Source organism: Synchiropus splendidus, chromosome 14 (assembly GCF_027744825.2).
Source record: "Synchiropus splendidus isolate RoL2022-P1 chromosome 14, RoL_Sspl_1.0, whole genome shotgun sequence".
NCBI classification, from domain to species: Eukaryota; Metazoa; Chordata; class Actinopteri; order Syngnathiformes; family Callionymidae; genus Synchiropus; species Synchiropus splendidus.
In genome coordinates, this window is record NC_071347.1 from 19,015,594 (window position 1) to 19,029,944 (window position 14,351).

Sequence of the window (14,351 nt, forward strand, 5' to 3'; positions counted from 1 at the left end):
AAGTATCAATCAGTTCTCTTTGATGTCAGCTGCTCCTCTGATCCCCAGCAACCGGCCTCATCTTCTGCTCCTGTGAACCCCATCAACATACCTTTTTTTCCCTTCAAGCTTTCTCTGATCTCACTTAATTCTGCTTAGATTTCATTTTTTGGTCACTGACTCCTGTGGTAGGCGATTGGGTACATTTCAAACTGTTACATATGTGATAAAGAGGATTATTCCACATATGACGGGGAGCTTTGTTGAGTCCTAGATTCAAAAATCTTCTTTCTCAATGCAATAGTTGTGTTTCTCTGCCTTTCCTTTGCTAGTAAAAAACAACAACAGTGATCAAATGAAAATATTGAATTTGGACTTTGGAAAATTCTTTTGAAGACAACGGTCTTTGGTCTCCTTTGAGGTGATGTCCCTTGCAACGCATACTCCCTCCCAAGGTGTCACGTTGACTATCGTGAATTGGATTTTTCCATCCTATATTGACACTTAAGTCAGCCTTCTGTCTCGCACGCTGACGCATTAGTATCTCAAGGGTTTTCCCACTTATGTGCCGTTCCAAAAGGGTGAGTTGGGGTGCTCTCCTGACTACTTTAGAGTCTGTGCTACCTATATATTGTAGAAGTCACCCTAACAAAAATGCATGACCGTTTGGAAAAGATCGCCACCCCATGGGTCCATCCTAACTCTGGCCTCTGTCGGTCTTTGACAGTCCCAGAGTGATGCCGGAGTCCACTTGAAATATATCGCTCTTTGGTGCCTTTGGGGTGAGAATATGTGGCATCCCACCATCTGCAAACTTTATTTGCGCCATTTCAATAGCACACTCCACACAGACTGTATAACAAGCGTACAAGCCAAACTAGCCGTTATATATAATACAAGTAACATCCGACTTACGACCTGGATCGGTTCCGACCAACCAGTCGTAAGTCAGATTGGATGTCGAATTCCATTCAAAATGCCCGACGCGAGGGTTATTGGTACTACTGTATAGGATACATCATGTCAATCTGTTGTGTTTTTAAGCAACTTTTTTCATTGAATAGTATTATAAAGCAAGCGGTTACTGTCGTACACGATGCAAGCTGTCTGCCGTAATTGCCGTATGCGTTGCCGGGCTGCTACGTGCTGCGGTGGCAGACACTGAAATAAATATAAAAAAGCATTTGATCTTAAGTAAGTTAAGTCGAGCAGGTCGTAAGTCAGATGTTACTTGTATATATGAGTGATGTAAAGCTTATCATCAGCACAGTGGTAAAAGTACGAGTCCAGTGCGTTGCTTCATCTGAGCTTCTCGGGCTTTGCATTCGCTCAGAGGTTAATTAATTAGCATCTCTCTGTGAAGTTGTACGTCTGTATGAATTATTACCTTGTGAGTGTGGGATTGTTTTCCCCCTCTGAACCTTTTAAACATAAACTCTAATGGAGATCCTCCTTCCCCAGACGCTGCTTTCATCTCCTCCTGTGGGACCGGTTTGTGGCGCACAGGATCTGCTGATAAGTCTTAGAACTGGGCGGTAATTACACTGCTAATTACACGAGCACAAAACCTTGACCTTGCACTTGCTCTGAGAAACTTCTGCACAAACAGTTCACCAGCGCCGACGACGCGGAGGGACGTGCCGCCCCGGCAGCCGCTCACAAGGTGAGAGGATGCCGGAGCAGAAGGCTGCCCGGCGGTCAGTGGGGAGGCGGCGGGCCGCGGGGAGAAGCTCTTAACTTCTGTCAGGCACAAATAACCACACCATTTTTCACCCTCTGATTTTTGTAACTCAGAAAATCACTCGGGTCCCCGGTCAGGTGAACTCTGCTCACTTTGAGTCCATTCAAGCTCTGACTGACAGAGAAGACTGTGGATTCATTTGACTAAAAATGAGTGAGTTGAAATGTGATGCGACCTGTGATGGCAACAGCAACGGCAGCCTTTCAGAGACCGCTACTGTAACCGGGGAGCGTATAAGAGGGGCCTGCGGTATCCATGGCATTAGCAATGATGTGAGCGTCAGGGCTCTCAAGTCTCATGCATTCAGCGTGTGACACACGCATTTCAACCATTTCACCTGCCAGACAGGACACGGCTAAAGAGAACATCCAGCGAGTGGCACCGCAGAATATAGCGGAACGTACAGCAAATACAGGCTCTAAGAGCCGGCTCTTTGAAGGGAACTGCGGTTTCTTGCTTTCTTCATCTTTTTCCCTGCTAAAGTCAGGGGCGATTGGTCAAAATCCACGTCTACCCTGAGCAAAAGGGCAGGGGGGGCTGTCTGACACCAACGGCGCGCGATGAGGCACTGACATGAGTCAGATTTACAGGGTTTGAAATGTCAAAATCTCAAATCAGCTTTCTTTACTCGTCGTATCTGACTCACAAATCAACATTTTGTAGCTTCATACAGCTAGTTAGCTAAAGGTCTGCCATCAACTTTTGTAGCTTAAGATGCCTTCAGAGTCCACAAACAAAATCTGACAAACAGCCAGTCACAATATGATCAAGTTGCTGTATGTATCAGATATTTTCGTGGGTTGTTGATCATACAGAGGGCCAAATATGAGACTTATATATTATATATTATTATACAATATTTGGCAACACTGGAGAAGTCGCAAGAAGAATCTGCCCCCTACCATGAGGCAGGGGAACTGCGCGGCTCACTTTGCAGCCGTTTATATCACTGTTTCTTGCTGAGCTTTCAGACATTTGCAAACGAAAGACAGACTGACAGCTTAACTACTGACATGTTGGCAAGGGGTTTGTGCATTTCAATAGCGAGATACAGAGGGAGACAAAACGGTTTCACTGCAGAGCGAGCAACACAGTTAGCGCTATCAGTGCGAGGTGAGGTTCCGTTAGCTAGTGCCTCACTGCAGGTGAAGCAGGTAGCAGTTCAATACACACTGATCCATCAGCAGTCTCTACTACAGTGGCCTATAGAGGACTAAAAAAAACAAGTCTCAGCTGGATTCATGAGATTGGGAAAGGAAAAATGATCCAGAAAGTTATTTAATATCCAGCACCTTGTGTAAATGTATAATTTGAATTCAATATCCAGCCAGTTTGCTTCAGATATGTGAAGGTTAACCAAAGCTTCTTCACATATCTTCAATATATTCTACATGGATTACCTCATTATTCAGTTTATCACTAATCTATACTGGACAAAGACAATTGAAAGGTGATAAAAGCAATTTAAATGCAGTGAATCTGTCGTCCAAATCTTGCAACTCCACTGCTGTTGTTCCTATGAACATAAACACACTTCTTACAGAAGGCTTGTGAGAAGTGCTGGTGCGCAGCTGAGCTGGTGTGTGACCACGGTTTCTGCTCCTGACAGAGGCACCTTTGTTGAACCGTTTATCTAATATGAGGATTCCTCATCTTTATTTTATAGTGTTTCGCCTCATTTCATTTCATAAGCCGCCGCTGCAGAGACCAGGGTTCAGCTCAAACATTGAAATGGGCTGCACGTTAGAAGTATCACAGATCCGTGCAGAAATTGATAGAGGCTTATTAAATGAAGATGTATTTCATGTGACCCGCAGCGAGGAGGGTGAGGGGGGGGGGAACCATGCCCCCGGGGGGATTCAGTCAGACCGTCCCGATCTGCTGTACAGTCTGTTTATGAAAGCCAAAGTAAAACAACCACTTCCTGCATCTTTATTTATACGATCCAGAATAAGACTCTCATTAGTGCGTCTATTCAATTAATGCACTCATTATTTTTGCATGCACAGAAACATCCCTTCATGTATAAACAGAGAAGTAATGAGTGCGGACGGCGCGGTCGGTGAGGCTGCTAGGTGGTGCTGTTGCTTCCGTTGAGCCAGGAGATCAGACAGATGCTTAAATGTGCCGATGATTGACGGCAGTTATTGGTAAAATAAGCAGCAACGTACTGGATAGATTAGTGGTGCAGGGAGTGGTGTCAGAAAGTACCTGCTCTCCCGCAGCTAAGAGTCTTCAAGTGAGAACATATGTAAGAGCCAGTGCTGGATTTGTTGCCATACATCACACCATTTAACACTTTGAACTGTCAGGCGAGTGCCACTCACTCACTCTCTTGATACCTTCATCTGTCAGCTCGATATCATAAACGCTATCAGCTCCCCAATGTTGCCGCTTGATTCTGTCAACTGTTTCAAAAGTGCGACTGCGCCCCTTCATTTCCGACACATGAATAAGTGAGAGGTTATTAATATGTCTCTTTCATTACACTCTGCGTGGCATGAGCATGGGATGATGCTCGCCACGCTGCGGTTCTGATGTCCGATTTGTAAGGCAACAAAGGCGTCACCGGGCCCACATGAAATAATAAGCATCCGGAGGAACGGTCGGCCTCTGAAGGAGGTTATTTCACCGCGCGGCTGTTTGAAATGAAACTGAATTAATTACGGCTTGAACTTATTTGTTCTGAGGAAAAATAATTATTAATGATTCATAGCCCAGAGTTACTCCTCCTTTCGCTCCAAACAAATATTTACTTTTAAGCCGCAGTGCAAATATTGTGAATATCCGAGCTGGTGGCAAAACTGGTCAAACTTATCCAGCGCCAGGACGAAAACCAACCGCGCGGGAGCCTCTCCTTGGCTGTCGTCTGATAAACTTTTTATTTGAAGGGTGTCCTCTCCGCTCTCGCTGGTGTCTTCCTCCAGTGCACTCCTGATTTGAAATATCGCCTTACATAATGAGGGAGAAAAATAGCGCGGCGTTGCACCCCTGAGCCGATGTCAGCTTAATCAATCATTTTTAAACACAGGCAGGGATGCTTACGCCACACACTTCACATCCGCCCCATCCTTCCCCCTCCGCCCGACGTGACAGCGGCGTAATTCATTTTATCTCAGAAATTAAGCCGACAGCATCAAACTTGTCCTTGTATGTTTTGTTGTTGTAAACACGAGACAGTGATCAAGCGTTTCCTTTCAACATGGAGTTGAAATTCATCTCAGCGTCTGTTATGCTCTTCCTATATTGTCCCTGTGCTCGCGTGGGTTTCCTCCAGAGCATGTGCAGGTGTTTGTGTGATAGACTGCTGGGCTTTCCAGGGTGTCCTCCGCATCTCTCCTCAAGTTGCTTCAAATCCATTAAGAGAGAAATGGGGGTGGTTTCATGCAAATTCTGGAACAGTTCACAGCCAAACATGAGGATCTGCACCTGCAAGTCTGACACCATGGGTCTCAGTTGGAGCACGATGGGAAGCTCTGCTCAGGTTGGAGATGATGTCCTTGCCCAGGTGGAGTGTCTTCATGAGGGTTAAAAGATGGAGGGTGAAATGAACAGATACAGTAGATCAGAGTGGCGTCCTTCTCCTTGCAAACGCTCCAGTTCTGTCATGGTGACGAAAGATCGACGCTCCAGCTCTCCCCCGTGGTCACGAGCTTTTGTGGGAGACAAAACTACAGGCAACTGAAAACAGTTTTCTCCTGTGGCCAGCTGGACTCTCGCTCAGGGAGAGCTGCTCCGTCATTCCAGAGAGACTCGAACAAGCACACTTTCAAGAGTTTTTGACAAATATTCAGTAAATCATTCATAGTTTAAGAGATTATGCGAGACAGAGAGAAGGGTTTCCAGACGGCCAAACCGCAACTGACGTCCCTCTATTTCTATTTTTTTAGTAACATGAAGCCACATTTAGATAAAGACAAAGATTATTTTCTTAAACCAAACTATGAGCCCTTTATAATAGCACCGTTATAATCGTATCTTTACGAACCATTTCCGAAATGGAGTGCAGTGATTGGTAAGATATAAGCCGACCACGTCACATCAAACGATATTCCGCATCTGCTGTCTTGCAGATACAGGTCTGACAGGAATCATTCGCCCGAGGGCCTCTCAGCATATGCACAAAAATTCTGGTGTCATTTTCAGGAGTAAACATGGTGTCATGAACCCAGGAAGTCCTGAAGTCTGGGGTCACACAACAGGTCACATGATGAAAACCAACCTGCCATATAACAATTTAAGCTTACAAGTCGCTTTGCTTGATAGCATTGTAGTGCTAACGGCTACATTCAGGTAACACATTTTTGCTTGCGCTAGAGACACTGCTGTAACTGGTCTTATGTTCTTGACCTAAATAATGCAAGATGTTTTTGGTGGCGCTGATTTATAGCCGGAAGCTAAGTGACGATTCTCTGCAACTCAGGAAAAATAGCACAATATACTGTATGTATTACATATTATATATTACATACTGTATATTATTACATATTCTCAGGTCACCGTCTTTGCCTCGTGTTGTTACAAGTCATCTTCCAATCTCCCTTTCAATTATTATTTCCAGTCTTTCATCAAAACCTTTTGCATAATATTTTTGTTTAATTTAATTTAAAATTGCACTAAGTACATTTTATTGCTTATAGTTGTTTGATTGAAAACAATCTGTGGAATTTGATATTATTGTGACTCAGTCAAAGCTCTTGCAGACCACATAAACTGGCTTGGCTGGCCCAGATTTGGCCCCCCGGCCTTGGGTTTGACCCCTGTAAGCGCCTGAAGAACTAAAGCTTAAAACTGTTCAGCCTCAGTGATGTTCCCATGTGAGCCAGAAAGACTTCATTACAGTGAACAAGAGATGAGTGATCTCGATTGAAACCATGTGAGGTCATTAAACTTTCATATGAATCCCTCAATTCAGTGACGGTTTAGAAGGGCGCTTTGTAAATTACCAGGAAAAGTTGTTCCATAAGAGCTGTTTGTAAAGACATGTTGTGAAGTGACACGATGTACCAGACTACAAGACCAGCACCATGTGATTGATATTCAATGCATGCAACTGTGGTGGGAGGAAACCAGAGTGCCTGACGGAAATAGTTAAATTAAAATTAAAAGTACAATTTAAAAGGTAAAATTAGAGAGATTAGAATGGATCACGAACACACAAAAATAGATCTGAAGGTTCATAAATTGTATTTTCCAGCTCCTGATCAAAGTGATCAGTGATAAAACACAGTTTAACTCAATGTTTTATTGAATGTTTTTTATGTTTATTGGCGATTAAAAATAAAACAATCAATATTCCAAATAGTTTTATGAGAATTATTTTGAAAACAATTTCGTCACAAGTCACCGAACTCATGCTTCTCCTCTTCTGGCAGCAGTGGCCTGTCAAAAACCACGTGTCTCTCTTTAAGGGGGCGGGGCTTAGCCTCGTCGTCACGTGTGTGAGTCGTGCTGCTTGTAGCTGCTGCGCAACGGGAGGCGCTTTGCTTCATGACGTGAATCGCTTCATGATTTTATTTTATTTTTTTAATATGATTACATTTCTGTTAAATGACTTTTATTTTGTTGTGATAATATAAAGTTGATTCTTGGATTGATTATTTTAAATAAAAAATATATTTTAAAGAAATGTGTCATGCAAATACCTTTTGTTTTTCTATTGCTGGTAAATATCTCCCATTCATATGTTGCAGCCTTTTTGGTGTAAACACAGGCATTTAAAACTCTCCATTGCCCTTCAGTTAATAATAATCACTTTCCACATGTCTGAAGAGACAAACTGAAGACATGAGCGAGTTGGTTGGCCAATGAAATGGACTGAAATTTAATGTACAGCTTAACTCTCCATGGAATTTAAAATAACAGCAGTGGTTCAGTTCTGCATCCGTGCTGTGCTTATGCAACAAGGCGAGTGTAACAGTTGCCATACAATTACAAAAAATACTTTTATTTTTCTCCATTTTCATAGTTTAGTTATGCCTGGTTTCTTGTTTGTCTATTGTGTGTTGCCCTTCCTATGTATTTCTTCTTCGTGTGTTTTAGCTTTAAATCGTATCTGTCCCCTGCAGCTTCCCTTTTTATTGAAGCGGTGCGTGACCACGTTTTGTACTTGTTGCCATCTTGCACTTTTAATTCGTGTGTATTGTCTCATCTTGTGCAATCCTGTCTCATTGTATTTGTCCGCACTAAGTGTCGATATTTCCATATTTGGGGGTGTTGTAAATATTTATTAATATTTTTTAACTTGATGAGCGTGTGATGTACTAATTTATTTTCAGTGTGGAGAGTGGGCAACTGTGACACTGATTTGTTTTGTTTCGCTTGAACAAAGAACATAACGCAGAAGTCACACTAACACAATGCACATAGCGTCACTGCGTCATTGAACAGATAAACTCTTTTAGTACATTCACCAGTAACAGCATGATTAAGGGATGTTGGAATAGTGTTTAACTTAAATTTATAATCCAGGTGGACAGAAGTGTGGCCTTCTTTACCATGGCTGCTGCACCTGCGACCCAACTTCAGTTGAGTGGAAGAAAATGCATTGAGTATAAGTGTTTAAAATCTTTTCTCTGACTATACGGTGCGGAACACTCATCTTCTGCGTTCAGGAAGGGTGGGTGTTAGAATCCAGTGTGAGCCAAGAGTTTGTAGCCATTGTTTGTGTGTGTGTGTGTGTGACTGGTTGTCCGCCCATCCAGGACGTCCCCTGACTCCCATCCCATGTGGGCTGGACTCCGGCCCCATCCCATAACATGAATGACCCGTGGATCATGACTGAACTTCAACAGCAGATTCAGTGTTTGATTCAATATATCAGAATAATTTCAGTAACAGCCTCAAATTTCAGCTTTAATAAGTGAAGAAGAAGAAGAAGTTATTAAACAACCTAAAAAGGTGGGATGTTTTCTTCTCGTGTAATCACACAATGCAGGTTTATCAGATACTTTTCGTGATTTCAACTCGAACTTAATCTCCGTTTCGCCGCGGATTAGTTCCAGGCCTGACGCTCCCTGTGTGCCGGACTCAACAGCGCCGCCGCTGGACAATCAGACATACACACCCTCCTCCACACACACTCGCGTTTCTCATTTCTTACTTCTGCTCTAAATTAGATACCGACGCGCTTGGGTCGGGGCTCACACCTCGTGTAGAATTAGTTTGAAGTGACCGGCGTGTAGTTGTAGACCGCGAGCCAGCCAAGCGCCCAGCATGGACTCCCCGCCTGATGCAGCGAGCGAGCCGGGCAACAGCGCCTCGCAGCCGGCTACCCCGCGCAGGGAAACCCCGGTCAGCCTGGAGACGCTCCGGAAAGCGGACCACGCGGCTCCGGTTCGAAGGCAGACCTGCTCAAGCACCAACAGAGGTAAGCGAACCGCGTCGGGTTCGGAGGCCAAACGTTTGATGTGAAAATATCAAAGTTAAAAAATGAATGAAATCGCGGCGGCTGGTGTGGAGACGGAGCCCCGCGAATCCAGCCGTCGCTTCACACCCCCCCCCCGCCAAACACCGGATCTATCGCTTGAACCCGTCATGTCTGGCTGCTCGGTTATTGACAGCTCGGGGGCTCGCGGGGTCTCAGCGCGCCGGGAAAGCGGTCACAAACTTGGGGAGCCGCGGCTCGGACTGGCCAAAGGTGGCGGGCGCCCCGAAAGTGCTGCAAAGTTTGTTTATCGATCTGCTTCAGCTCTCAATGCCGTTTGAGAGCGGGCACGTCCGTGTGAGGCGACAGCCCGGGAGTGTCTGCGGAGGTTAGCGCCTCCTGGTCACCTATAACGACCCCCCCTCACCCCCCCCACGCTGTCAGTCATCTGCACCCAGAATCGTTGCACACCGACGGATCGATCCACCGCGTCCCGTCCATGTTGTACAGTACAGACAGTAGTTAACCACACCCCCCTCTCTGCCTGCCTCACACTCGCACAACTCAAACTAAAAGATAGTTCTTCGCTCTCTGATGCCAATCGATGCATTTGAATGATGCGTTCAAGAACCGGAATGCTTCTTTATTTTTTCAGGAGGGGGGGCGCGCGCGCGCGCGCGCGCTCCTGCGCGCGAGGGTATATTTAGAGTGTGATATGGTGAATGTGGAATGTAAGCTGGTTATGTAACAGGTTTAGCCATAAACAGAGCGCGGGGAGAGACACAGGGAGCAGAAATCACCGTCCGATCTGCTCAACTATGATCACCCTTGGAGTCGACACACAAATCCAGTTGATGATTTCTGTTGTTGTTCAGTGTGTGACTTGGCTCTGCCACAGCTCTTATGTAATAGCAACCAGAGAGGAGACACAGACAGGTAGTTGGGATTGATTTCTCTCCTTGTTTTTTTTCTTCTTCCTTCCTGACAAGTCTGACTTTGAGACACTGCTAACCTGCTGACCTATATCCACCCCACCCCTTTATGCACAGGATTAAAGTGTGTCTGCGAGAGAAAGACAGGAAAAAGAACGCCTTTGCTCCTGTTATGTAATGCTGAATGGGTGAAAAAAAAACCATGTTCAGTAGGACAACCTCTGCTGCAGGAGAGCAGTTTGTCTACTTAACAGGTTTATTGTTGAACCTTTGCGCCGTGAGTAATGGTCATTAAAGTGGCCAAACACGGAGAAGAAAGTTGTGAAAAGTTGGAGAGTATCGGGGCAGGAATTCATCAATAAAATAAGAAGTTGTAGAACTATGAGAGAGGCAAAACTTCAAGTTGGAAAATGTAGTTCACCAACACAACAAGGTGTGTAGTGACATTTTAATAACAAGGAAGTAGTTGTTAAAATTGGTTGGCATGTAGAGTAGAAGACAAGTTGAACGAACAGGAACACAATCTGGAAAATGTTGTACAATGTATTTGAATAGTTATTGGAGTCATAATTTGGGACAAAAACTGCGATACAAAAGTGAAAAAAGTCTGTACGGTTTATGTTCCATAATTGTGTGGTGCTGGTGTTTGGACGTCGACTAAATACCCTAAAAATCTGAGCTGTATAACTGTAAATTAGTAACAATTTAAGCTCTCACTGCCAGAAAAAAATGGAATACATTTGAAAAATAAAGCACAGTTTAGCTGACAAGTAGGATTAAAAAATGGAATTAATTAATAGAAAAATCAGAAAAGAAGTTGTAGAACTATAGAAAAAATATCTATTCAGAGGCAAAACTTCAAGTTGGAAAATGTATTTCACCAACACAAACAGGTGTGGAGCTAAGTGACATTTTAATAACAAGGAAGTAGTTGTTAAAATTGGTTGGCATGTAGAGGAGAAGACAAGTTGAATGAACAATCTGGAAAATGTTGTACAATGTATTTGAATAGTTATTGGAGTCATAATTTGGGACAAAAACTGCGATACAAAAGTGAAAAAAGTCTGTACAATTTGTGTTCCATAATTGTGTGGTGCTGGTGTTCAGTCGTCCATTAAATAAATAAAAAAATGAGCTGTACAACTGTAAATGAATCTCAATTTAAGTGCTCACAACCAGAAAAAAAGTTGATTAAATTTGGATAAAAAAGTTGCAAGAATGCAAGAAAATAAACATTGCAATGACTCTACAAAGTATTAAAAATGATTGTGGGCTGATAATATTCAAGTTAATTTTGAGACAACACACTGAACTTGAAGACTCGTGAAGGAAAAGAACAGTTATTTAAGTTTCCACTACGAGTCAACAGGACTGGACTCCTTGAATGTCGCACTGCGGTGGTTGAAACTTCTTAAACTGGGATGCTGCGTCTCCTCATTATGTCAGAAAAGTAAACGGGCACTTGCTCCTGTTTTCCCTCCCGAAGTCGCTCTGACTTTGCTGCCTCTAAATATCAGTCTAAACAGAGTAGAATGGTAGTTGAAATGACTATCAATCTCAGTGGAGCTCATCGGTCGAACTCGAGGTCTGAGGGTCAGAGTCTGTTGACATGGCCCAGAACAGCCGTAAAGTTTGCTCCAACTCCACCCAATACGAGCGTCAAGTGTCCCAAAATGCGCTGTCAGTACATTGATCTGAAAAGGACTGTTGTCTGGATCAACAGTTCATCAGGAAGCGATCTGTGGAGATGGAAGGGAATTCGATGAAAGATTGTGACGTGGGTGTTTCGTGGAGAAGACAGTGTGCCTTGTTTTCTGAGGCGGTGGTGAACCACACACAGGCTAATATTAGCTTTCAATAAAATGGAGACGGACTTATTTAAACTTCTACTTCCTGTTAGACGGTTGTGGGCTGGTGGATCAAGTTTTGGCATCTTGTGTTGGCAGGTTTGACACCCTGAACTTGACCAATGAAATATGACATTATTCCAAAATATCCTAAGCGAAAACATTGTTTTAGATGTTACGTACGTTTAAAAGAACAGGCTCTCTGGGCTGGAAACTGGATTTGGGGTCGCATTTGTGGACCTTGGATGTGACTCATCGCCCCATGTGCAGGGTAACAGGTGATACGGGTCAGGTTATCCCTCGATATATGACTCTAACTTATTTGAAGTATTAATGTATATTTATTGAAATAGTTTCAGCTTACACTCAAGGGATACGCTTCACATCGCGTGACTCAACTCTGCTTGTGATGGCGCTACGGAATCAGTTAGTGCTAGCTTAATGAATACAATCTGATGCTCTTTAATGACGAGATAAAAGGAAGCTGTTTCACACTTGAGGAATGGCCGGTTCAGATCTGCTGTCGTTTCCCACGACTGTGGTTTGCAGCGCTATGTTTCAAATCAGCATCCAGGGCGGCCGCAGACTTCCCCACCTCGTGCTGTTTCTTTCCCAAACTCTTCCCGAGGATGCACATTTCCTGGTCCCGAGCTGTTTTAACCCCGACTTCTACTACCTTTTAAGTGGAAAGCGCTTACCTCAGCAGTGCCGTGAGTGGGTCAGAGAAAAGACCTCGGAGGGCTGTGGAGATCGTTACTGGAAAGAGAAAATGCTGTTTTTTTTTCCTCAGGATTCCTTTGGTTGGCAAATTTGGGAGCGATCCATATTAATGGCGTGGTTATGTAAGGAGGGGTGCTCTTCTGGGCGACTCAGACCTGCTCAGGGTTGATCGGAAGGTGTTGCTGAGTCCCGCTGGCTTGGAAGCGACTTTGAGTCCAAGTTGATTTGGAACCTCATGTGGCTGTAGAAGGGACCTTGACATCATGATTCAAGGGACACAGATATGAAAATTCATAAATGTACTATGGCCCTCAGGGGAATCACAGATTCTATTACACACATTTACATATTTACTATCAACGATAGTAAAGTATTATTGATTTAAATCATTTAAGTTGCTGCTGAAAAAACATTTAAATTGTTTATTATTGTATATAATATCCTTTATATTTTGAAATAGTATATTTTTTTAAACAATTCAATTCCCCCTTAAACTTGGATTTTAACTTTTCTTTTTGCTTGTTATATTACCTTCTGCTATATTTTCTTTCTCTTTTGACATATTTTCTGATCTTGTACAAATTTGTGGGTTTTTTTTCTTGCTGTTACCCATGTATTTCTGACATATGTACACATGTTTAAATTCCAAATATTAATTCCATTAATGTGACATTTTATTCTTATGTATTTTTTTAACTATTATAATTTCATACATATACTGTATGCTTGTATTTTCTATTACCTTATTCCATTCTCTGTAATTATTCCATTGCAATTTGTTTTCATACATTCTTTTATTAAATAAATAATAAATTATACATTGATTTTCTTCTCATGTTTTTTCTCAAAAGTCATCAGGATTTTTGTAAACATAGGATCTGAGTTCACCATTTATTATATACGATTAGACTGTGGGAAGAAACCAGAGTCCACCTGCCCGTGTCGCTTCACTCTCTGGATGAGTTGAACCGGCTCCTCTTCCCCCGTGTGAGCTTTAGTTGGACGGATGGAGGAATCCGAGGCTCCCTCCCTCCTTCTTTTCAGCGCCACCGTCCTTAATGTGTCAAAGTGACCCGACTTTGATCAGCGGTTTTATTTTGGGAGCAGAAATAGGAGCTTTTGGCCGGACGTGCTGTTGACACAGATGCTTAAAGACTCTTGTACGTGAAATCCAAGCGTGCTGGTGTGACGTTGTTGCGTCACTGTCATTGTTTCAAATTCAACACGAGGCGTCTGTGGCGAGCAGGAGGACTCGGGATTGACTCCCGCCGCAGCTCTGGCCGGCTGCCGACAACAACCCATTGAGCTTTATTTCTGTGGCACTGTCTTTAAAGGTGTTGAAATCATGGAGTGTTTTATTGGCGGAGTTTGGACGGATACACTCATATCAGTCAGTTTAAAACATATTTCCTTTCACTGGAGTGAGAGCTGCTGCGGTGGCTGCTTGGAGTCTGAGATTTACATTCAGTTCGACATGAAATTGGACTTTGTAATTAACTTAAGAGCCATTATGCAACTGAGAGCTGGAAGTGAACAAACAACGTTGTTTGTTCCTCCTGTAGCGGCTGTGTGTTCTCCGCTTGCCTGTGTGTCACTGTGTGAGGAGGAAGCCACGGCGCAAACATTCAAGAGACTCTTCTGCATCAAGTCTTGATAACTGAAATAGTTTGACAAAAATGTCTTCACGCTTGTGAAAGGTTCGACTCTTCAGCTGTCTGGCTTGTCCACCATTGTCACCCCGCTCCTCTGGTCCTCATTCACCACAT

At 43.5% G+C, this 14,351-nt stretch overlaps 1 protein-coding gene across 2 annotated transcripts in view; it reads left to right on the plus strand.

Moving 5' to 3' along the window:
• Nucleotides 1–8,786: 8,786 nt before the first annotated feature.
• Nucleotides 8,787–14,351, plus strand: part of roraa (RAR-related orphan receptor A, paralog a) — a 253,210-nt gene continuing 247,645 nt past the window's right edge. For both annotated transcript variants that reach the window (XM_053886586.1, XM_053886587.1), the window contains exon 1: nt 8,787–9,089. In XM_053886586.1, the coding sequence (XP_053742561.1) occupies nt 8,936–9,089 (154 nt within the window). In that variant the 5' untranslated portion in view covers nt 8,787–8,935. The remainder of the gene's footprint in view (nt 9,090–14,351) is intronic.